Source organism: Equus asinus, chromosome 3, assembly GCF_041296235.1.
Source record: "Equus asinus isolate D_3611 breed Donkey chromosome 3, EquAss-T2T_v2, whole genome shotgun sequence".
NCBI classification, from domain to species: domain Eukaryota; kingdom Metazoa; phylum Chordata; class Mammalia; order Perissodactyla; family Equidae; genus Equus; species Equus asinus.
The window spans coordinates 109,483,887-109,507,886 of NC_091792.1; the positions used below are offsets into that span (position 1 = coordinate 109,483,887).

General features: G+C 36.5%; 1 protein-coding gene and 1 long non-coding RNA gene across 3 annotated transcripts in view; one reads left to right on the forward strand and one right to left on the reverse strand.

The window, feature by feature from the left end:
- GNRHR (gonadotropin releasing hormone receptor) overlaps nt 1-5,848 on the forward strand; it is a 24,168-nt gene extending 18,320 nt beyond the window's left edge. Inside the window, exon 3 of one of the 2 annotated variants that reach the window (XM_014860170.3) lies at nt 2,311-5,848. In XM_014860170.3, coding sequence (XP_014715656.1) covers nt 2,311-2,555 — 245 coding nt within the window. In that variant the 3' untranslated portion in view covers nt 2,556-5,848. The remainder of the gene's footprint in view (nt 1-2,310) is intronic. The other variant, XM_014860171.3, reaches the window with a different exon arrangement.
- LOC106843219 (uncharacterized) overlaps nt 1-23,989 on the reverse strand; it is a 24,405-nt gene extending 416 nt beyond the window's left edge. Inside the window, exons 1-2 of the long non-coding RNA XR_006524486.2 lie at nt 23,686-23,989; nt 12,228-12,316 (exon numbers count right to left, since the gene is read on the reverse strand). This is a non-coding gene — a long non-coding RNA (uncharacterized lncRNA). The remainder of the gene's footprint in view (nt 1-12,227; nt 12,317-23,685) is intronic.
- Between the last annotated feature and the right edge of the window lie 11 nt (nt 23,990-24,000).

The window sequence follows — 24,000 nt, forward strand, 5'->3', positions numbered from 1 at the left end:
AATTACCCCATTTACCCAGTATAAGCATTGGCAAATTGTTCCTGCAGGGCCCATCACAACACTATACCCAATACCCGATTTCTAGAACATAGCAAAGTACCACTTGTTATATAGTAGCCAATAGATTTATTAAAGTTAAGCTGCTCTGTTTCACATTCAAATCCCCTACGTCCACACAACATAACTATGCACATTTGCGTGTATGTTGGGGTTGGGTATGCGAAATATTATTGAATATGTAATTGACTTTCATTTGAAACTTCACCGATGTAGTTGCGCCTTTTTCGCTTCAGTAATCTGGTGCATTCTCAAAAACTAAAATTTGTGAATTTACAAAGTAAACATGGTTATGTTGCCATGATATCTGAAAGACATGTTATCAACAGCAAAATGCATAAGTTTCACCTGATACAACTTAACAGGAAAATCATCTTAATTATTATGGTGTGATTACTCTCAGGAGATATTTTCAAAAGGAAATAATTACAGTGATGCTTTATAGTAGATACTTGGGCAGTTTGCACCTCCCAGCATAAAATGCATTTGGTATTTCCTAAAAAGAATACTGCAAAAACTATTTGCCTTCAAAATCTTATCCTAGAGATATTCAGTTCTATAAGGGATGTATAAGAAGGGCACATGGAGAATAAGGAGATAGATCCCAAATAGGGATTAATCTGAAGAAATGTGAGTGATGCAAAAGCAGAAAAACAAAAAAGCAGAAGCAAGGAGCAATAGTGAAATATTACTAACAGAGTTAGTCATTTAATCTTTTATTTATTCAACCAATACATACTGACTACTCCATATTGCTGGAAACGGTGATAGATGTGGATACCATGGTGAATAAAACAGCCTAATAACTATACTGCTTTTCATGGAGTCTACAGTTGAAAAAGTCAGACAGTAAACAGTAAACCAATAATGAAATATTTCAAAAGAGGTAGAAGCACAGTATGTTGTAAGAGGTTCAATATTTTTTCAGAATGAGCCACTGTGCCAAGCCAAGATGCTTTTTTAAGTATGTTCACTTCTTTTGACTGCTTTATTACTTATATGTTACTAATGTTTACAGATATTGAGGAGTAGATGAAATATTATATGAAAAGAACAAGGCCCATAGCAAGGCACATAGTCAATGGTAATTAGGTTTGTATGACAAAAAATCTATAAGTAGTCTGTATTCAATAAATTATTTAAGACTTCTAGTCTAAAGTTAATTTTACGTTAAAATATCATGCATTTAATTATTTTCCTCCATATTTCCACTCTTTTATGATCAATGAATCGTTGGAAAAATAACTATTTCTGAATAGCACCATCTATGTCCCTCAAAAAAATATGGTATGTGAAGAGTATTTTTTATTTTAAAATAGTAGTTCTGGATTGTGAAAAACAAGAACAGATTTTGAGTACTTTAAAACTGCAGCTTTTTACTTTTAAGAACTAAGTCAAAACTTCACGTAAGCAGCCTGTTAAAGTCAGGAATTCCACTAAATTCCAGTGAATTTCCTCACAAGGGAAACAACCTACGAACTTTAAAGGATGTATCAATATGAAAAGTGAAATTGTTTTGGATATCACAGAGAGAAGCATATGGTTGAGAAAGATAATCTGGGGCAGCACACTTTCATCCATGCATGATTTTCATTATCCTTACTGTCAGAGATATTCAGATAGTGAGTATTCAGGAGTTCTGTGTAAACTCAGAATTCAGCTCAGCTTAACCTCAGTCTACTCTCTTAAATTTATATTTTAAGAGTTTGAGTACCTCCATATCTCAAATCCAAATTAGTTTGATGGAAACTCAACTTTAAGAGCAATATATGTTTAATTTTTTTAATCATTACGTGACTTAGAGGAAAACTTGGAATATAAACATGATTTTCAAACCAATTATTATTATTAAAAAATATCGGAGGGGCGGGCTCCGTGGCCGAGTGGTTAAGTTCGCGCGCTCCGCTGCAGCAGCCCAGGGTTCGGATCCTGGGCGCGGACATGGCACTGCTCGTCAGGCCACGTTGAGGCAGCGTCCCATGAGCCACAACTAGAAGGACCTGCAACTAAGATATACAACTATGTGCGGGGCGGCAGCGGGGAGGGGAGTTGGGGAGATAAAGCTGAAAAAAAAAAAAAAGATTGGCAACAGTTGTTAGCTCAGGTGCCAATCTTTAAAAAAAAAAAAAAAAACTGGAAATTTGCTCCCATTATATTTTTCAGTTTGAATTGGGATTCTGTCTTCTTTTTTGTCCATTTTGGTTTTGTAATAAAACTGGTCTTTAAACACCTCCTGTTTTCTCTATGTAATAGAACTACAACTGAATCAATCCAAGAACAATATACCAAGAGCTCGGCTAAGGACCCTAAAGATGACGGTTGCATTTGCCACTTCATTTACTGTCTGCTGGACTCCCTACTATGTCCTAGGAATTTGGTATTGGTTTGATCCTGAAATGTTAAACAGGGTGTCAGATCCAGTAAATCACTTCTTCTTTCTCTTTGCTCTTTTAAACCCATGCTTTGATCCACTTATATATGGATATTTCTCTCTGTAATTGATACATCACACAGGAAGTCACCTAAAGAAGAGCAATTTAATGAATTTCCTCATTTGGGAATGATAAACGCAAAGGTTGTAGCACATTTACAATAAACAAAGCAGAGTTTGAAATTATGTTATCATTCTTACTCTTTTAGAAATCACATTTTCAGAGACTCAAATACAAGGAAAAAAATTTCAGAAAAAACAATGAAATATTTCCCTATAATCATAAGCTTCTAGATTAATCTGCCCCCTTTCTGAGCTCCTATAACACATTATGTGGGTTTCTTATCACTTTCTCCTTATATAATAATGTATAAATATTTAAAATAGCCACGATAAAATAGCCGTAAGGCAAAGAGATTCCAAAAAGTAAGGCTGAGAAACTACAACACAGTCTTAACCTAGACATGCCTTGGAGGGTTCTTTCCAAGGGGTTTAGCAGCAATTACGATTTTATGCTACAATAATACATAGAGCACAGAGACAATATTTCCCTTGTCCATAAGATCAATTTTCCCTCACGTGGTTTAAAAAAAATGATGCAATGAATCTAATTTTTTCTTTGGCTTCAAAAGCATTTTGATGTTTGGAGTATTCAGCAACCAACCCACCACGCACTCCACCAACCTGACAAGACTTACAAGCAGTTCTCCTTCGTCCCATTCTAGACATGGTGAGGTTGTGAAGTGCCTTCATATAAAGAGGAGTTTTAGAGGGGTTAGCATTTGGACGGGGGTTAGAACATTCCTCTCGGCTGGACCGTCCATGGAGTTTGTGGTAATTTACTTTAGTATTAATAACATTGTTTTTAAATACAGTCTAGAAAAGATCTATACTAATTATGTTTTATACATAGTATATTCTATGTTTTAATAGGAGATTTTGTTCTATTTCTGATTTCACCAAATCCATAATCCACAAATCACTGAGAAAAATAAAGAAATCAAGCAAATACACAAGCGAAAAGATGTTGATATGTAAGAGGAACTCTGAAAACTACAGTTTCAATATATACAGGTCAAAGAAGACAGCAGAGTATTGGAAAAAGGAAAAGAAAAACTCTGTAAATGTGTAACTAACACCTACTGATACTCACATTAAGTGGTATGGTTTCCAAAATAGATTAGCCCAATACCTCTTTTAATTCAGGCCTGTTTCTATCCATTCCATGAAAAAGGGGAGAGGATAAAAATAATGGGACTATTATATCATTAAACGAGAAAACTATATATAAGGGACTTAAAAGAAATTTAACCATTATTTAACTTCTTTTTTAAAAAATAGGTAAAGTACCATTATATTCACATGAGATATATAGTGCCACACAAAAGATGAAACATAATTTCCAAATATTCCAGGGAATGTGGAATTACAGAAAGTAAATTGCTAATTAGATTAATGATAGCTCTTTCCTTTCCTTATTTGTCAGTTCTCAGACTTTACGTTTTTTAGTGTGGGGGGGTTTTTTTCCACTCCCTACATTATTTTCCATTTCTGTCTCCATTGGTCCTATTTCTATTATCATTGAGCTCCTTCCCTCTACTCTTTCATTCATATCTTCTTTATTACTAACATCATACGTTTAATTAACAAATCCATGGCCCAAATCTACAGTTGGATTGGGCAAGGCTCAAAATTCATAATGTGCTAAAATGCTCAAAGTTAACTTTAAAGCATATATTGATACCAAGATTTTATAGTTCTGCTAGATAACACAGGAATGTAGATAAGTCAGAACAAAACCAATCTTCTCCAAGTAACTTTACCATATAATCATTCCTAAACTGATAACAGTTCTTATTTCTACATTTAAAGGCAAAAATAACACATATATACAAGATACAATCTCAGGGCTTTATTAAATATGTTTAATGAATATATCTCAGTTTGGCTCTTATACGTTCAAGAAACTGTTCTACTTAGGTATGGTCTCAGACATTTTTTGATACATTAACTAAAGGGTTTTTCAAAATCTTGATGCAGGGCTCTTCAACTTATGGTTCATGTGCAAAACTATATTTTAATGCAACTGCTTTTCTTTTATTCCTATTTTTATTATTTTATGCATTTATAACATTATCCTGAAAGGGGTTTATAGGCCAAACCAGACTACCAAAGGCACCCATGTCACAAAAACGGTTAAGAATCCCTGACTGATTTTGTATATTTATAAGGAAGTTTATTACAATAAAAATGTACCAGAATGTATTCATTTGTTTATATATATATAAAAACGTTAATTTTGAATCTGGATTGTTTCAACTTAACTCACCATTTTCAAACTTAGAAATTCTTTTAACAGTCAATATGTAATGAAAAACTTCGCAAAAATAAGTATATTATATGAATATTGTGATCCATAAATTATAATGTTGATATGGATTTAAACTAAACACAATAGCCCAAAAGATAAATGTGGCTTTTAAATTAAAGATACATCTCTCAACAGAGAGTATTTAATATTTGATATTACAGTCATTTACTCTATTTCCAATCATAACAAAAGATGAGGATTCCTTGTAAAAAAGGATATATTCTGCAGAGTGAATCCAATATATCAGATCATTAAGATTCTATCTTGGTTGTCTCCTCCTTTATTTAGAACATAAAACTGGTTAAAAATGGGATTTCTTCCTACAATTCAATTTAGTAAAAGAAAATGACATGAAGGAATGATAATGAATTGAACTAATCCAATTGCACTAATTCAATTCAGCCTAAGAAACAAAGAGGTAATAGCTAAATAATAAAAAATAAATAAACAAATAAATACTATGGAGGGTACCACAAGCATTATCTTCCAGGGAGCATAAATCCGTGTGAATGAGTTAGGAATTTCTTTAAAGTGACATGGTCTCAGAACTTACTTGGTAGCCACAAAGAGATAACATTTGTGGGCAGTTAAAATAAAATCAGAATTTCTTCTATTTTACCTGTAGCATAGTTTTAAATGTTGAACCAATTCCTTGAGCTTGTCTAATTACTATTAATTGTATCCATAAGAAACTAAATAAAGTTGAGTTTAGTCTTTAATTGAGATTAATTAATTTAAATCTTCAACTTAATTCTTATGGTTGTTAAGTTAAAAACAAGTTTAAAACTTAGTCTAATTTTAAAAGTTACATAATATATAAAGTGCATGCATAGGAACAAGAATATATGCAAAAAATGTTGATATAGTTGTCTGAGTGATCATTTTTTTATTTTCTTTGTTATGAATTCCTGTATTTCCAAATTTCCAAAATGAACATACACTGCTTTGTAATAAAATAAATAAATAAATAAACGTTATATGTGCCTGTGTTTGTATGCCTTTTATTTTATGCATCACTATTTCTGCTGGAATGCTTTCTGTTGTAACTAATAGGAATGTCAGACTAGACGTGGCATTTTTTTCATTTCACGTTACAGGAAGTCCAGAAGTAAGTAGGCAGAGTTGGTTAATTTAGAGCTTTGAGTCATTTTCTCTGCTTCCACTACGCTTTACTTTAGCGATCAGAAGTTAGTTGTCACCAACTGGAAGTCTCAAAGGCAGAAAGAAAAGGTGGCTTCTCATTGTGCATCTCTCTCTCTCTTTTAGAACCTTCAGCACTTCCTCTTAAACTGTCTAGAATTGGAACACATGACCACCCCTAAACTAGTCACTATCAAAGTTGAGAAGGGGATTACCTCGAATGCTTCAAGGGTACACTTTATCCTGTGGAGGCACGGCTCAATTTCCCTGAACATTTAGCCACTGTAACTGAAAAAAAATTGTAGTTCTTTTCTCTCTCTCTTTTTTTTGTGTGTGTGTATGTGTGAGAACAGAAGGGACATGTTTTGGGGGTCAGAAGCTGGCAGTACTAACCACAATCACCATCTAACTTCTAAAAGTAAAATTGCGACTTTGTATTCCACAAAGTTTAAATAGCATGCAATTTAAATACAAAGCATAAAGACTAAATGCAGTTCTTAGAGCACAGGAATTTCACAATATATGTAGCCCTAAGGGGAAAGAACAGATTTTATTATTTTTCACAATCTAAATATATTTTAAACTCTAGTGGTTGGAATATGCATCCGATGCATAGAGAGTAGCTTCTGCCTAATTATTGACTTTCTTGGGAACTCAGTTTCTGCTTTTCGCTGGTTTGTCTGTTCTCATAATTAGTCCATTGGGTAAAAAATTTGCATAAGTTTTTAAAATTCTGGCTATCACTTCAGATCTAGAGAATAACTGTCAAATAAGTTAATAATTAAATATGTAGTAACCAGAAGTGAATGTCCCATGAAGCTAATGAAACTTCAAACCTCCTCACTTATTCAGCACCCTCCCAAGGCCCTGAAAAAAAAAGTCTTCAATGGTCATATGTTTTTAGAAAATTCACAAAAATAAGATATTATAATTGCAATTAGTTAAGACTATCTCTTTCCACTTTTACTTCCCCTGTCACACTTCTCGCCCTCAGATGAGGTGGTATCAAAATAGCCATGGACATCCCTGGGATCCAGCCCAGGGCAAGCTGAATTAGGAATATATTTACACTTAATCTAGACAGATATTATGTGGTTCTTGGTCACTTTCATGTTCAGTTAAGTAACTGCTAACCATCACAGTAAGCTTCTAGGTATAGTACTAGATAAAATATTGTTATCACCATACTGATTTACCTGGTCTAGAGAAAGGAAAGTGTAGGGCCTGAGGTCCAGACAAATGTGTCTAGACCAACAGCACCAAAACTATGTGGGTAGTTGAGAGAAAGCAGTGTCAATGAAAATAATCCATAATCAATCTATAAATCAAAATTGGTATGAATTTATCATGAGCCAGGTCTGAGGACTATAGCTTGGGGTCTTCTCTCCCTGAGGAAGGAAGGGCACCGAAGAAGTAGGACATACAGAATAGTTATATACCACTTGGAACAAAGAGCATACATGATGTATGATAGGAATGACCCTTTTACAATAGTCACGAGATTAGCTCTCACAGCAGATCAGTGGTCACAAGGTGAGCACAGCAGGTCGGTAATTAATTCTGAGTTTCTAGGAAGAGATGCTTAGCCTTAAGGAAACGCCAATGGGGGAAGATACATCCCTATCTTTAAGGGCATCATTCTTGTCTTTGGGACATAGTAAATGTTTAAAGCAGAGGCACAATGCACGCTCAACAGGCCACGTCAGGCCCTTTTGGAAAAACAACATCACGCCAAATTAGTTTTAAATGAAATGGCTTCCTCATATACTCCATTATATCCTATTGCTTTAATTTATTTATCAGCAAGGTATAGAATGTACAGAAGCTGGTCTATGGAAATTCTTCCAGTCCTTAGCATGTACACCCTAAAGTGATTCCCAATAAGTCACACCATTGTATAATCCCCTCTCTGAGTACAAATGGAACCTGTTACTTGCTTCCAACCATGCTTTATCTATGGCAAAGGTAATAGGATATCACTCCTTAGATTAGGTTACATCATAAGGCAAAGGTGATGGGATGGCACTCCCATGATTTATGTTATGTTACATAAGACTTCATCTTAGCTGACTGGAGCCGGAAATTCTCCTGCTGCCCTTGAAGAAGCAAATAGCCATGTTGTAAACTGTCTTTGTAGAGGGTACATGTCAGGGAATTGTGCGCAGCCTCTAGGACCCGAGGATAGCCTCCAGCGGACAGCCAGTAAGAAACTAGGGCCCTCAGTCATCCAGGTGCAAGGAAATGAATTCTGCTGACAACATGAATAAGCTTGGAAGTGGATTCTTCCTTAGTCAAGCCTCCAGAAAAGAGCACAGCCTGGTCAACATCTTGATTACAGCCTGGTGAGACCCTGAGCAGAAGACCCAGTCTTGTGTCTGGACTCCATACCCACAGAAGCTGTGAGATACATGTGTGTTGTTTTAAGTCACTGTGTTTGTGGTAACTTATTGTGCAACAACAGAAAACTAATATACCTAACATGTAAAATTGTAAGGAAAAGATTGGATCCTCATCAAATCCTAGTTAAAATGGAAATTCTCTCCTTCCAGAAATATACTCAACAATGCAGCATATACAATTATAAACTCCCCTATTTTTTTCACTAGAAATATATAATTTATCAGATTTCCTGCACTTGTACAGCACAAAGTCATAATAGTACTAACAGCAGCAATTACATCTGTTTCACATATCCCAATATATTCGATTGTAGTTAGGATGTTATTACAAATAAAAAATTGTACAATTGAAAGACACTTTTGAAAATTATCAAGATATAAAAAATTATATTATAAAACATTATCTCTCCCTTTCTACCAAATCATCTCAATTGGAATATAAAAATGCTTTATTAACTTGCATCTTTAAAAAAGTCCTCCTCAGCTATATATTCAATTTCAGTTTCACCTCCCACAACCCATTTCTCTTCTTCACAGAAAACTTCTCAAGAGTTGTCCACACCTAACTCCTCTTCCTTACTCCACCTTTAATCCTCAACATCTGCTCATCAGAAAGTACACAGCCAAAATAATTTAGGGAAGAAAGTGCTTTAGAGTTATGTCAGGTGATTAATGATTAAAATTTTCATATTATTTTTGTAGGTTTTGTGATGTTTATGGTATTTGTCAACTTTTTGTAATTTATTGTGATTTCTTTTCTCACTCTAACAATACATTTTCTTTTATATCCAATTATGTACTCTCAAAATTGTAAAAATAGGCTGGCCCAGTGGCACAGCGTTTAAGCTTGCATGCTCCAGTTGGTGGCCCAAGGTTCGCCGGTTTGGGTCCCGGGTGCATCTGCACTGCCCATAAAGCCTTGCTGTGGCAGGCATCCCACACATAAGGTAGAGGAAGATGGGCTCAGATGTTAGCTCAGGGCCAGTCGTCCTCAGTAAAAAGAGGAGGATTGGTGGCAGATGTTAGCACAGGGCTAATCTTCCTCAGAAAAAAAGGAAAAAAAAATTGTAAAAACTTCAGGCCCCAGAAAACATGAATCCCTCTGAGAGGAACTAAAACACTGCACTATTTCTAAGACTGTTTCCCACTTTCCAAATTTATACACTAGTCCTGGTAAAAGGACTCAAATCTTATTTTCTTGCCAAATTCACTATCTCAATGATCTCTCCAGAAAGGTAGACTTGATATAACGGGGTCCCACCTTACTCTTGCCATTCTAATGCCTCGTCTCCATTACCCTGGGGACTGAATTCTGCTCCTAAACCAACTTTAATTAGAAAGGATATACTCTCTGATTTCAGGCATCCCTGCTACAAACTATATATCAGCTTGTGTACCAAAATCTCTAATGCTGCCTGTTTTTTAGATTTCTAATTATATCCTCCACTACCCTATAAGATGTATCTTGCTGTACACCCAGCCATCACTTTCCCCATTACTATTTGCTCTGCTGAACTTCCCATTATCTATCACTAACCATGCTGGATGTGTTCTACTTCTAGTCTGCACTTTCCATCTTTACTAACAGCTGGTTCCTCTACAACAACTCCTTGTCCCAATAGATGTAGTTCCTGGAACTAGCTTTCCAAGTCCATTACAGATAACAATCCTATGACCAGCTATTTGACAAAATACAACCACCATCAGAATAGTACTCTCAAATTCAATAAAAAATAGATTCCAAAGAAATAGAAATGCAGAGACTGACAAAGATCCATCAGAGGAGAGCTCTCTCAACTTCCCACTAGTAAACCTATAAACCTTCCTAAACAACATCCTGTTCTCTCTATCTCCTATCACAAAAGAAGACTTGTCCCTGCTCCTCTTAAAAGCCAATGCCTCTCCTGTGCTCTGGATACCATTCTTCCTCACCTTTCAGGAACATAACTTCTTCAGACAATCCCCTCTCTCCTACACCTTCAATCTCCCCCTTTCTACTAAATCATCTCTATCGGAATATAAAAATGCTGTATTACATCACATATTTAAAAAATCCTCCTCAACTAAATACTCAGTTTCAGGTTCACCTCCCACAATCCATCTCTCCACTGTTCTTCACAGAAAACTTCTCAAGAGTTGGCCATATATAATTCCTCTTCCTTACTTCCTTTTTAATCCTCAACACCTGTTAACTTGGACTCTGTCCTTACTACTCCATTGAAACTCTTGTCAAGATCACCAAAGATCACCCTACTATCAAAACTAATCGTGATTCTCTCTTCTTGATTTACTGTAATGTTCATCAGTAATCAGACAATTGTCCATTCTCTCTGTAAGGAGCTCAGGTGAAGGAGACTGGGCCACAGCTGGGAGAATATTGGTGTGCAGGGAGATAAAAGAGGAAAAGGCTTGACTTGGGAGAGACCACATGACAAGGAGCTGGGTTAGAAGATTGTCTAGCACCAAGGAGCTACATGAAAACTAAATTGATGTTTGAAGGCCATCTCTCCTTCAAGTGAATAAATCACATTGCCCTCATTGAAGAGCGCATGAGTTTGCCTTATCACTATCCAGTGATGTCCTTCCATTTTCAGATAACTGCACATCATTCATGAAAACAGTCATTGTCCTAAAATAGCGCTGAGCCACCCCCATCGGAATAACCACACTGTGTAGAAATCTCACTTTCATCAGTCTAGTATATTTTTAATTCTCCTGAAAAGGTAAGGTGGTAATTTCTTAACAACTTGAGGAGAAATTCCAGCATCAATACTTGAGTGGGACTGGACAGTGACGAAATCCCACACCACCAATTCACTTCCTACAGGAGACATTCTTCTTAGCTCTGTGAAACCATCCCCTCCTGGTTTTCCTCATACCTCACTAGCAGTTCTTTCTCAGTTTCATTTTTTGCTCTTTCTCTTCTACCTAATATTTACACAGGCTCTATCCTTTCTCCCTTGGGCATATTATCCAGTCCTCTGTATATGTGCGTGTGCGTGTGCGTGTGTGTGTGTGTGTGTATCCATAACTAAGTTTATACATTCATTTCAGACTTCTCTTATGAGCTATGTATTCACCGATCAAAATTTCTACTTGATTTCTCCATATGTACATCCAGTAGGTATCTTAAACTCAATATGTCTTTATATGTTATAATGAACTCTATTTCTTCCCTAAATCACTTTCCCAAGTATTCTTCCCATCTCAGTGAAGGCACCAACATCTGCTCAGTTTGTACAAGCCAAAACACAGGATCCATCCTTAATTTATCTCTCCCTGGTGTCTTACATCCAATTCATTAACAAGCCCAGTTAATTCAATCTGCAAAATATTTTCCAAATCTGTCCTTTTCTCTGAATCTTCAATGTCACTGATATAGTCTAATCTGTCATCGTCCCTCTCAACCTGATTAGAGCCACAATCTTCTCACTAAAGTCCTCTTTCTCTCCTATAATCCATTCTTCAGAAAGCAGTCAGAATGCTTTTTGTTGTTGTTGTTGTTGTTAAGATTTGCTCTGAGCTAACATCTGTTGCCAGTTCTCTTCTTTTTTGGCCTGAAGATTAGCCCTGAGCTAACATCTGTGCCAGTCTCCCTCCACTTTATATGTGGTGGCTGCCACAACATGTCTTGATGAGTGGTGTAGGTCCACATCCAGGATCTGAATCTGTGAACCCAGGCCACCCAAGTGGAGCACGCCAGATTTAACCACTACCCCACAGGGCCAGCCCTCAGAATGCTCTTTTAAAAATATAATTAAAATGTCACTCCTTTTCTCAATCCTTAAGGAATTCTCATTACACTTAAAACAAAATCCAAATTTCTTACCTTGGTGTTCTTGAGGAACTTTGAATGATCAATCTTGGCTTCAAGCTGAGAAGCTTTGGGACCTTGCCATTGTAATACCATTCCTTCTCCTAGGAAAATATGGAATTAATATAATATCATCATTATTCCAAAAGAGTCACACAGCAAGACTTACACTACAGTTCAAGGAAATAGATATCTGAATGTGAATGTATGTGTTTATAATATATATTTTGTACATATTTATAATTTTGCATACATATTTACATATATATGCTAAGAGAAATTAAAATAAATAAAGCTCTGTAAAATTCTTTGTGATATCTCTGTGTGCGCAAAAATAATACAGATTGGTTGCCTTAATGTTTCTATTAGGTAATGGAAGGAAATATTACCTTTATCAGTTAGGATGCTTTAAGCTACAAGAATGGGAAACATATTTAAAAATGACTTAAACAGAAGGACACTATTTCACATAACAATCAATCCAGAGGTTAGTTGATTCAGAGCTCCAGTGGATTTAGGATTTTAGCATATTAACTATATCAGTTTTTGCCCTGAGCTTGTCCATTATGGTCAGGAAAAAGCTGTAACAGCTCCAAGGTTCACCTCCTCACAGAACAAGTCCAAAGACACAAAAGAGAAGATTTCCTTGATTTGTCTGTTCTTATAAACAGGGAGAATCTTCTTCAGTAACTCATCTATAAGATTACTCCTCACTTCTTATTATCCAGAAGTGCCTAATCTGCCAATGCCTAAACCAATCTGCTGCAAGGAGATTGGGATTAGAACTATTTTAGACCAATCATAACTCAGTATCGAGGGTTAGTGAGAAATCCAGCCTCCCATGAAGCTCATGGCAGCCTTATATCTGAACAAAATTGAGATTCTGTTAGCAAGAAAGAAGGGAGATCTCTTAATAAGAAAGGATATAGAGTCTGTCAAACTTCCTTTTAGCAATTTGAATGACTAAAGAGAAATTGTGATTAGTTGTCATCAATGACCATCATTTCTGTCCAATGGAAGTATTAAAAGGGGGCATCTTCCTCCCTGAAGCAATCACCAGATTTATCCATGAAACTTGGTGGTGGACAAATCTATTTCTCACCTCTCCCCTTTGTCTTGAATTGCTCAAGACTTGGAAATAAACATGAAATCTCACCAGCAGAGGGCTGAGGATTCATGAAGTTAATTTGCTATTATTATTATTACTTAATATTACCTTTAGTTGATAATGAAGAATCTGTAGGAAAACTCTTCTGAGTAGTGTTTATCTGTCAGTATTCTAAAATTATTTCACCGATTACTAAAAACAGATATCTCTCCTCCTACCTTATTGGAAATGATAACCCAGACTCAGTATCTATTCCCACACCTTTGCTTTCTATTTCTACCACCTTGCATTAAAGCACCCCTAACCACACTGGTGAGGATATTGTCTGGATTAGAAATACCTGCAACGAGCTCTACTACTAGAATATAAAATCCAGCCTCCAACCCAAGGCAAATGATAAGAGCATTGTGAGAGAAAATAACTCCTTCAACACCTTCTTCAATGAGACTTGTTGTCAATATGTCCCTCACAAGAATGTTTGTAGTCCTGGAACCAATTGTCAGTGTTAAGTTCACCCTAGGATGTCATCATTGGCAGAGGAGGTGTTGCAAATAGCTGTGACTCTAGCCACTACACCATTGAAAAGGAAATCATTGACGTCGTGTTGGATACGATTCAGAAGCTAGCTGACCTAAGTATAGGTATCCAGGCTTTCTTAGATTTCTGCTGGCTGATGGTAAAGCCAGTTTTTATTTTGCCTCCCTGTTGATAGTTGATTATAGGAACAGAGTTCTTCATTTACCCAGCTTCTTAGTTTTTCTTAGCTGTAGCTAAGATCTTCAATTTCATCTACTCTGAAGTACTCTGATTTGTGCCTTTATATGAGATAATGGGATTATCTATAATATTCATGTAAAAACCTTGATATCAAGCACCCAATATACAATAACCTTAACCACATTATCAACCAGATTGTATGCTCCATCACTGCTTCCCTCAGATTTTATGATGCCTTGACTATATCTACACGACAGAATTCCATACCAACTTGTTTCTATCTCCATATCTATCTCCCTCTGTCCACATATATCCCAGTTATATTTTCTGGGAAAACCAACCACAAACGTTGTCTGTAGCAGAGAATAGTAATGCTTGCTCTGAGTTAATCAACCATGTAAGCTTTGCGATGGCAAAAATAGGGCATGTCTAAAGGCAGGATGGAGAGTTTAAAACCATAGGTCGGAGCCAGGAGGAATGAAACTGCAAATATACCAAGCAATAGAAACAAAAGAGTAATGTAAACATCAGCACAGCCCAGAATTCAATAAGGAAAGCCCTCCTAAAACAGGTTTAGAGGTAGACAAAAGCATGAGTTAGAGGAAGCAGGTTAGAGTAGTGCAAAGTGTGGTCTGATGTCTAGCAGCACACACATCACCAGGGAACTTGTTAGAAATACAAATGCTCAGTCTCCACCCTGGCACAGTGAAGCAGAAATGTTAGTGTGGGGTCCAACAATGTGTGCTTTAACAGGCAGGCCAGGTGATTTTGGTGTGTGCTGAAGTTTGGTGTCCACTGAGCTAGAGGATCTGGCTATCAGACCAAAGATAAGAAAGTAAGCCAAAGATGAGGAGGGAGATGATCTGAACATTATTTCAGTCAAGAAAAAAGGTATAAAGTGCTATAGCATAGTTTAGAAGGCAGCTAGATCTGATGGTGAACAGTGACTATGGCTGAATTTGGATCTCTGGAACGGGGCTCTGAACGTTCTCTTTCATAAAGGGACTGAGCCCAATCCCCTAATTAGGGAAGATCCTGATGCATTTACAGTATATTGCCTAGAAAGCCACCAGGATTTGAAGCCCCACTTAGGGATTTTCAGGTTTGTCATCTTTTTTTTAATTTCTCTTTTTTTGAGATGTAATTGACATATAACATTGTATTAGTTTCACATGTATGACACAATGATTCAATATTTGTATATATTGTGAAATGACTGCCACAATAACTCTACTTAACATCCACCACACAGTTATAAATTTTTTTATTGTGACAAGAAATTTTAAGATTCACTCTCTTAGCAACTTTCAAATATACAGTATAGTATTATTAACTATAGACATCATGTTATATATTACATCCCCAGGATGTATTTATTTTATAACTGGAAATTTGTAACTTTTAACCACCTTCACCCATTTTGCCCACCCTCGACTCCCCATAGTTAAAACGTAACTAGGAAGCCATATTTACATACATATATACTTACATGCAGCACAAGGACAACAAAAATGAAGGAAAGAGACAGTCCAGATCAAAGTGGAGAAGGGCAGAGAGCCAGGAAATCACAGAAATCAAGCCACCATATTTTTTAACATTACACAAAAGCAACAGAAAAGGGAGCTCTCTGAACTAAGAAAGTAAAAATCTCATTTGCTATTCATTGGGTATAGAAAATAAACACAAATAAAGCCAGCTATAAAGTTAACAGAAAATAATATTTCTCTAAGAATATACTGTAAAGTATCACGAAAAAAACCCACGTAGAGTAATTACTACTTTTTTTACTCACAGAGAACTTTTTTCTCTAAAATCATAGATTGTCAAAAAATCTTGCTGTTTGAAATCCTTTCACTAAGATCAAAATATCCCACTCTTAGCTCTAAGACCTAAGTCACTTTGACACAGAGAAACAGCCTCTACCTCAAACCCAGGGGCAGACCTTCAAAAGAGGGGGTTTTGGACACATTCTACATCTATTTTAACTTTGTAGTTTCCAAGAAAACAGCACCTGGGTCCACGTTGCAGTCCAGACCTAATGTAGACCTCTTACATACAGCCTTGCTTTCTTTTGAGCCTATGAAAACACTACTTCATTTTAACTTCTTCTAACCTCCACACTTCCTCGAATTCCCATGATAAATGTATCTTTTCCTTTATTTAGTGAGGCACCCCATGATTCTTCTGGAACGGGGACTCTCTCTTTGCAGTGAGCCAGAAACCTGGCTTTCTTGAAATATCTTTTTTTTTCCTGATGGACATAGGCTTATTGGACTAGGAAGTCGGCCTCATACTAAAAGTTCAGGAACATTAATTTTACATAAAAATAAGGGACAAAAACGTATCAAGTTCAAATCCTATACAAAGCTATTTAAAATAAAAGGAGAGAGAGAAGATGGAGCATAACATCATCATTACAGATAACAAAAGCACGTCTGAAATATGTGCCACAAAATAGATAAAAATTGTAAATTACTATTTTTAAACTAGCTAAATGACACTAAGAAAATGATACAAGAGAGTGATGTCAGCATCACGGCACAGCGAGTTATTCCCTTTGTCTCTCCTTTAAGTTACAACCAATCAGACATCCATTGACCAATAAATGACTCTCTATACAGCATAACAAGAGATATATATAGAACATTCCATTCTAAAACAGCAAAATATACATTCTTCTCAAGTGCACATGGAACATTCTCAAAGAAAGAGCATATGTTGGGAAACAAAGCAAGTCTCAATAAATTTAAGAATATTGAAATCATATCAAGCATCTTTTCTGACCACAATGCTATGAAAACTACAAGAAAAAAGCTGGAGGGGCTAGCCCAGTGGCGCAGTGGTTAAGTTTGCACATTCCACTTTGGCAGCCCCGGATTCGCTGGTTCAGATCCCAGGTGCAGACATAGGCACTGCTTGTCAAGCCATGCTGTGGTAGGCATCCTACATATAAAGTAGAGGAAGATGGGCACGGATGTTAGCTCAGGGCCAGTCTTCCTCAGCAAAAAAGAGGAGGATTGGCAGTAGATGTTAGCTCAGGGCAAATTTTCCTCAAAAGAAAAAAAAAGAAAAAGCTGGAAAAGTCACAAATATGTGGAGACTAAACAACATGCTACTGCACAACTATTGGATCAATGAAGAAATCAAAGGAGAAATAAAAAAATACCTGGAGACAATGAAAATGAAAACACAACATACCAATACTTAAGGGATGCAGCAAAAGCAGTACTAAGAAGGAAGTTTATAGCAATAAGGGCCTAACTCAACAAGCAAGAAAAGTCTCAAATAAACAATATAACACTATATCTGAAAGAACTAGCAAAATAAAAATAAACAAAGCTCAAAGTCAGCAGAAGGAGGGAAATAATAAAAATCAGAGCAGAAATAAATGAAATAGAGACCACAAGAAAATAGAAAAAAATCAATGAAACTAAGAGCTAGTTCTTTGAAAAGATAGACAAAATTGACAAACCTTTAGCTAGACTCACTAAGAAAAAAAGTGATAAGGCTCAAATAAATAAAATCAGAAATGAAAGAGGAGAAATTACAATAGACATCACAGAAATACAAAGGATTATAAGAGAATACTATGCAAAGCTATACATCAATAAATTGGTTAACCTAGAAGAAATGAATAAATTCTTGGAATCGTGCAACCTCCCAAACCTAAATCAATAAGAAATAGAGAATCTGAATGGACCAATCACAAGTAAAGAGCTTGAAACAGTAATTGAAAACCAAAATCAAAAGTCCAGGACCAGACAGCTTCTCTGGTGAATTCTACCACACATTCAAAGAAGATTTAATACCTATCCTTCTCAAACTCTTCTGAAAAACTGAAGAGCACAGGATGATTCCTAACTCATTTTATGAGGCAAACATTACCTGATACCAAAAGCAGGCAAAGACAACACAAAAAAAGGAAAATTACAGGCCAACAATCGCTGATGACGACAGAGGCAGAAATTCACAACAAAATATTAGCAAATCAAACACAATAATACATTGACAGGATCGTACACCACGATCAAGAGGGATTTATTTATACCACGGACATAGGGATGGTTCAACAAACATTCACAAATCCATCAATGCAATACAACATAATAACAAAATGAGGAATAAAAATCACATGGTCGGGGCTGGCCCAGTGGCACAGTGGTTAAGCTCACACGTTCCACTTCAGCAGCCCAGGGTTCACTAGTTTGGATCCTGGGTGCGGGCATGGCACTGCTTGGCAAGCCATGCTGTGGTAGGCATCCCACATATAAAGTAGAGGATGATGGGAGCGGATGTTAGCTCAGGGCCAGCCTTCCTCAGAAAAAAAAGGAGGATTGATAGCAATTAGCTCAGGGCTAATCTTCCTCAAAAAAAAAAAAAAAAAATCTCACGATGATCTCAATAGACACAGAGAAAGCATTTTACAAGATCCAACATCCATTTATGACAAAAACTAAAAATAAAATGGGTATAGAAGGAAAGTATCTCAACATAATAAAAGTCAAATATGGCAAACCCACAGCCAATATCATATTCATGGTGAAAAACCTAAAGTTTTTCCTCTGAGAACAGGAACAAGACAAAGATACCCACTCTTGCCACTCTCATTCAACATAGTACTGGTAGTTTTAGACAGAGCAACTAGGCAAGAAAAAGAAATAAAAAGCATCTAATTTGGAAAGGAAGCAGTAAAACTGTCACTACTCACAGACGATTCTATATATAGAAAACCCTAAAGAATCCATCAGAAAACTGTTTGAAGAATTAATGAATACAGTAAAGTTGTAGGTTACAAAATCAACATACAAAAGTCAGTTGCATTTCTATACTCTAATAATGAACTAGCAGACAGAGAAATCAAGAATACAATCCCATTTACAATTGGAATAAAGAGAATAAAATACCTAGGAGTAAACTTAATCAAGGAGGTGAATGACCTATACACTGATAACTATAAGACATTATTGAAAGATATCAATGATGACATAAAGAAATGGAAAGGTATTCCATGCCCAAGGATTGGAAAAACAAACATAGTTAAAAATGTCCATGTTACCTAAAGCAATCTATAAATCTAATGCAATCCCAACCAGAATCCCAACAACATTCTTCACAAAAATAGAACAAAGAATCCTAAAATTTATGTGGAACAACAAAAGACCCTGATTAGCCAAAGCAACCCTGAGAAAAAAGAACAAAGCTGGAAGTATCACAATCCCTGATTTCAAAATACACTACAAAGCTATAGTAACAAAACAGCATGATACTGGCACAAAAACAGACACACAGATCAAGGGAACAGAATTGAGAGCCCAGAAATAAAACCACATATCTTTGGATTGCTAATCTTCGACAAAGGAGCCAAAAACATACAACAGAGAAAGGAAAGTCTCTTCAATAAATAGTGTTGGGAAAACTGGACAGCCATGTGCAAAAGAATGAAATTAGTCCACTATCTTGCACCATACACAAAAATTAACTCAAAATGGGTTGAAGACTTGAATGTAAGACCTGAAACCATAAATTCCTAGAAGAAAATACAGACAGTACACTCTTTGACACTGGTCTTAGCTGTATCTTTTTGAATACCATGTATACTCAGGCAAGGGAAACAAAAGAAAAAATTAACAAATGGGACTACATCAGACTAAAAAGCTTCTGCGCAGCAAAGGAAACCATCATCAAAGCAAAAAGACATCCCACCAACTGGGAGAAAATATTTGTAAATCATATTCTGACAAGCGGTTTATTTCCAAAGTATATAAAGAACTCATAGAACCAAGAACAAAAAAATGAACCACCCAGTCAAAAATTGGGAAAAGTATCTAAACAGATATTTTTCCAAATAAGATACACAGGTGGCCAGTAGGCACATGAAAATATGTTCAACATCACTGATTATTATGGAAATGCAAACCAAAACTACAATGATCTATCACCTCACACCTGTCAGAATGGCTATAGTTAGCAAGACAAGAAATAACAAGTGTTGGACAGCATGTGGAGAAGAGGGAACCCTCAGACACTGCTGGTGAGAATGCAAACTGGTGCCTAGACTATGGAAAACATCAGGGAGATTTCTCAAAAAATTAAAAATAGAAATACCATATGATCCAGCTACTCCACTTCTGAGTATTTACCCAAAGAACACAAACTCACTCATTCCAAAAAATATATGCACCCCTATGTTCATTGAAGCATTATTCACAATAGCCAAGACTTGGAAGCAACCCATGTGCCCATAAACTGATGAAAAGATAAAGAAGATGTGTTATATATATACAATAGAATACTACTCAGCCATAAAAAAAGACAAAGTCATGCCATTTGTGACAACATGGATGGACCTTGAGTGTATTATGATAATTGAAACGTCAGACAGAGAAAGACAAATACTGAATGATTTCAGTCATATGTGGAAGATAAACAAACACATAGATAAGGAGAACAAGATTAGCAGTTATCAGAGGGGAAGGAGGTGGGGAGACGGCATAAGGGGTAAAGGGGCACATATGTATGGTAACAGATAAAAACTAGACTATTGGTCATGAACAAAGTGCAGTCTATACAGAAGCTGAAATATAATAATGTACACCTGAAACCTACACAGTTATAAACCATTATGACCTCAATAAAGTAATTTTTTAAAAAAAGAAAATGATACAAGATCTGACAGAACATGATTCAGAATTAGAAAAGCTCAATTAATTCAATGGGAGAAATCCTTTCACAATGTATATGTATGTCAAATCATCACACTGTACACTTTTTTAACCAAAATGAGCAGCTTTACAAGGCAAAGATAGGTTTCAAAGAAAAGAGAGGCTTTATTAAAGGTTTGCAAACGGGGGAAGTACACCTCAACCAGCAAGCTGATAGATGAGCGCAGCCCTTGGTTTTGGAGTGGCTGGTTTCAAAGGCAAAATTGCAGTGTATGCAAGGTTAAGTCCAGTTCTAACTGGTTACTCTTTCCAGCTACAGTGTAGCTTGTGCTTGGGGCTTTCTAAATGTCCAAACTGCAGGGAAAAACTACTTCGTTGTTCTCTGGCCATCTGGTGACAGTCAAGGTTAAAACATAATTTTTTATTTCTGCCTATAGTTCAGCCTTGAGGTGGTCATGGTAACCATCACATCAACTTGGCCTCATCCGTATCTCTTTCTTTTATCAACTTTAAATATCTTACAATTTTATTTGTCAGTTATACCTCAATAGAGCTAGGGAAAAAATTAGGAAAACTCAGAAATGAGGTGACAGAACTCAGGAGAATTAGTAATAAACTAGAGGGAACACAAAAGCTAACATATACAACAGACTATGGTTTTCTGTAAAGAACCTGAACCAATCCTTAGGTCAATGTTTCTCTTGTCATTTTGGTTGTCTGATGCTCATTCTCTAGTAATTCTTCAGGAAGGGCTTGTTTATGTTTATATCATATCAAGTGTTGATCACAGTTTATAACCTTTGTACGTGAGAATTGGTTTTGCTGGATATAAAATCCTTACCCCACACTCGTCCCCTCGAGTAACCTAAATACGTTATTCTACTTTCTTCTGGCAAAAAGCTTCACTGTCAAAAGTCATGATATTATAATTTTCTTTCCCATTTTGGAAGTGTGAGAAAACATTAAAATGTGTTAAATCTGTGGTGGCCTAGTGGTTAAGTGTGGGGCACTCTCTTCTGAGGCCCAGGTTTGGTTTCCAGGCATGGACCTACACTGATCATCTATTGGTGGCCATGCTGTGACAGCAGCTCACATACAAAACAGAGGAAGACTGGCAACATGTTAGACCACGACAAATCTTCCTCAGCCAAAAAAAATATATATATGTATATATATATATATATATATATATATATACATAATCTGTTAAATGTGGGTATCTGTTATACTGTTTGAAATAATTCATACTATATTTTCCCAACTCTAAGATAACCTCAATTTTAAGAGCACCATTATTTCCTGTATTGATAAAAAAGAAAAAATACATTCCAATTTTAGGGATGTTGAAATGTGAAGAAATGTAGGTCTTAGATGAAATTCAGTATATTCATTTTCTATTGCCGCATAACAAATTACCATAAATATAGTGGCTTAAAACAACATAAATTTATCAGCTCACAGTTCTGCAGGTTAGCAGTGGGGGCACGGCATAGCTGGGTTCTCTGCCCAGGGCCTCACAAGTTGAAATAAGGTATCAGCTGACTGTGTTCTGATCTGGAGCTCGGAGCCTCCTTGCAGCTGTAGGCCAAGGTCCCTGTTTTCTTGTTGGTTGTAGCTGGAGGCCACTCTTGGCTCCTAGAGGCCATTCCCACTCCTTTCTATGTGGCCTCTTTCCTCTTCAAAACCAGCAATGGAGAATCTCTTTCACATTAAATTCCTCCTCACACTTTGAATCTCTTTCTCTAGGCCCAGTCTGTTTTAAAGCTTGAGAGGTAATATAGAAATAAACAAATAAATATACACCAGAAGGTGATAAATGCTAAAAAAAGAAAATAAAAGAAGTTTACACTTGCTTTTCCCCCATCTAGATTATTCTTCTGCTAGATAATTGCAGGGTTCACATCATTCAGGTTTTGGCAAAAATGTCACCTCCTCAAAGAGGCCATCCTTGACTACTCTATCTAAAATTATCTCCCTGTTCCTCCCCAAGTCTCCTTCTAACTCCCTATCCTTTTATATTTTTTCATCATATTTAGTTTCCGAAATTATTTTGTCATTTATTTTCCATTTTTTGGCTTCCCACAATGAGACTGATGAAATCAGGGATCATTGTATCTCTATCACCTGATCTATGTCTAGTCATTAGGTCCAAAAGTTTAATACACATTCAACAAAAATTTAGGAAGAAAATAAATGCAGAAGGGAAACTGGAGGGAAATAGAGAAATTAGCATTTTCTGTGGGGTGGGGCAGTCAAAGACATTTATATTTAACTTAGAATAAAGAGAAAAGACAAGGAATAAACCTAGTGCTAGAGCAGAACCTTGAAAGAATGGGACTTAGACCAAGTTCATTTTAAAGGTTATGTAAAAAAGGCACACAACTGGACAGAGAAATCTGAATGATGCCATCGGTGAGCAGCATGAAGTTTCAATTACACAATTTTGAAAAGAGAATAGAGAAGCACAAAGAATAATGCAGTTTTGCCTGAACCCTCTTTCAACCCAAGGAAGGGAGAAATTCTAATTAAATAAAAATATACATTACAGAAGACGATATAAAGTCAACGTATATGCCAATTGTTAAAATCCTACAATTGTTTCTTCAAATATGTACTGTTATCTAGACTGAAAGCTAAATCCTAATCTTATCGTGTCCCACTAATTCTTGTTGTTTCTAAGAAAGGTGAAAGGGTAGTCAATGGAAAGAGAATTAGATGAAAGGTCCTTAAGCATGTGTTCTGGTAACGACTAGCTCTGTGACCTTGACCAAGTCATTTTACACTGAAGGGAGTTCCTTTCCCTGACCTACAAAGTGAAGAGGGCAAACCGGGTGACATAATGTCACTTACAGCTCTAAAAATCAAATGATTCTATTACGTCTGTGACAGTACCTAACATGTGGTAGATGTCCAAAATTATTTGTTAAACGTATAGCGTCTTAAAATGGAATCCCAGACTGGAATTCTGGAGCTACCTATTACTAACCTTGGGGTTTTGTTTTTTTTTTATAAAATGAAGAGGTTTCCTCTTCTTGTTATAAAACCCTTAAAGATTTTGCTAGTGCAACCCCATCATTTTGCTGGCCACTGGAATCCTCTGGGCTTGGCTGTAGATTGAGAGCTGACGTGGAACTCCAGTGTTTTGGTTCCATTCCAGTCCGCGGGAACCGATCGCAGCTCACTGCGCACACCTGCAGCAAATCCCACCTCGCGGCCACACCCAAACCGGAAAACGGGACGCCGCTGGGGTTGACGGGAAAGCACAGCCGGGCTGCGCGCCCCGCAGGCCCGCCCCTGCGGT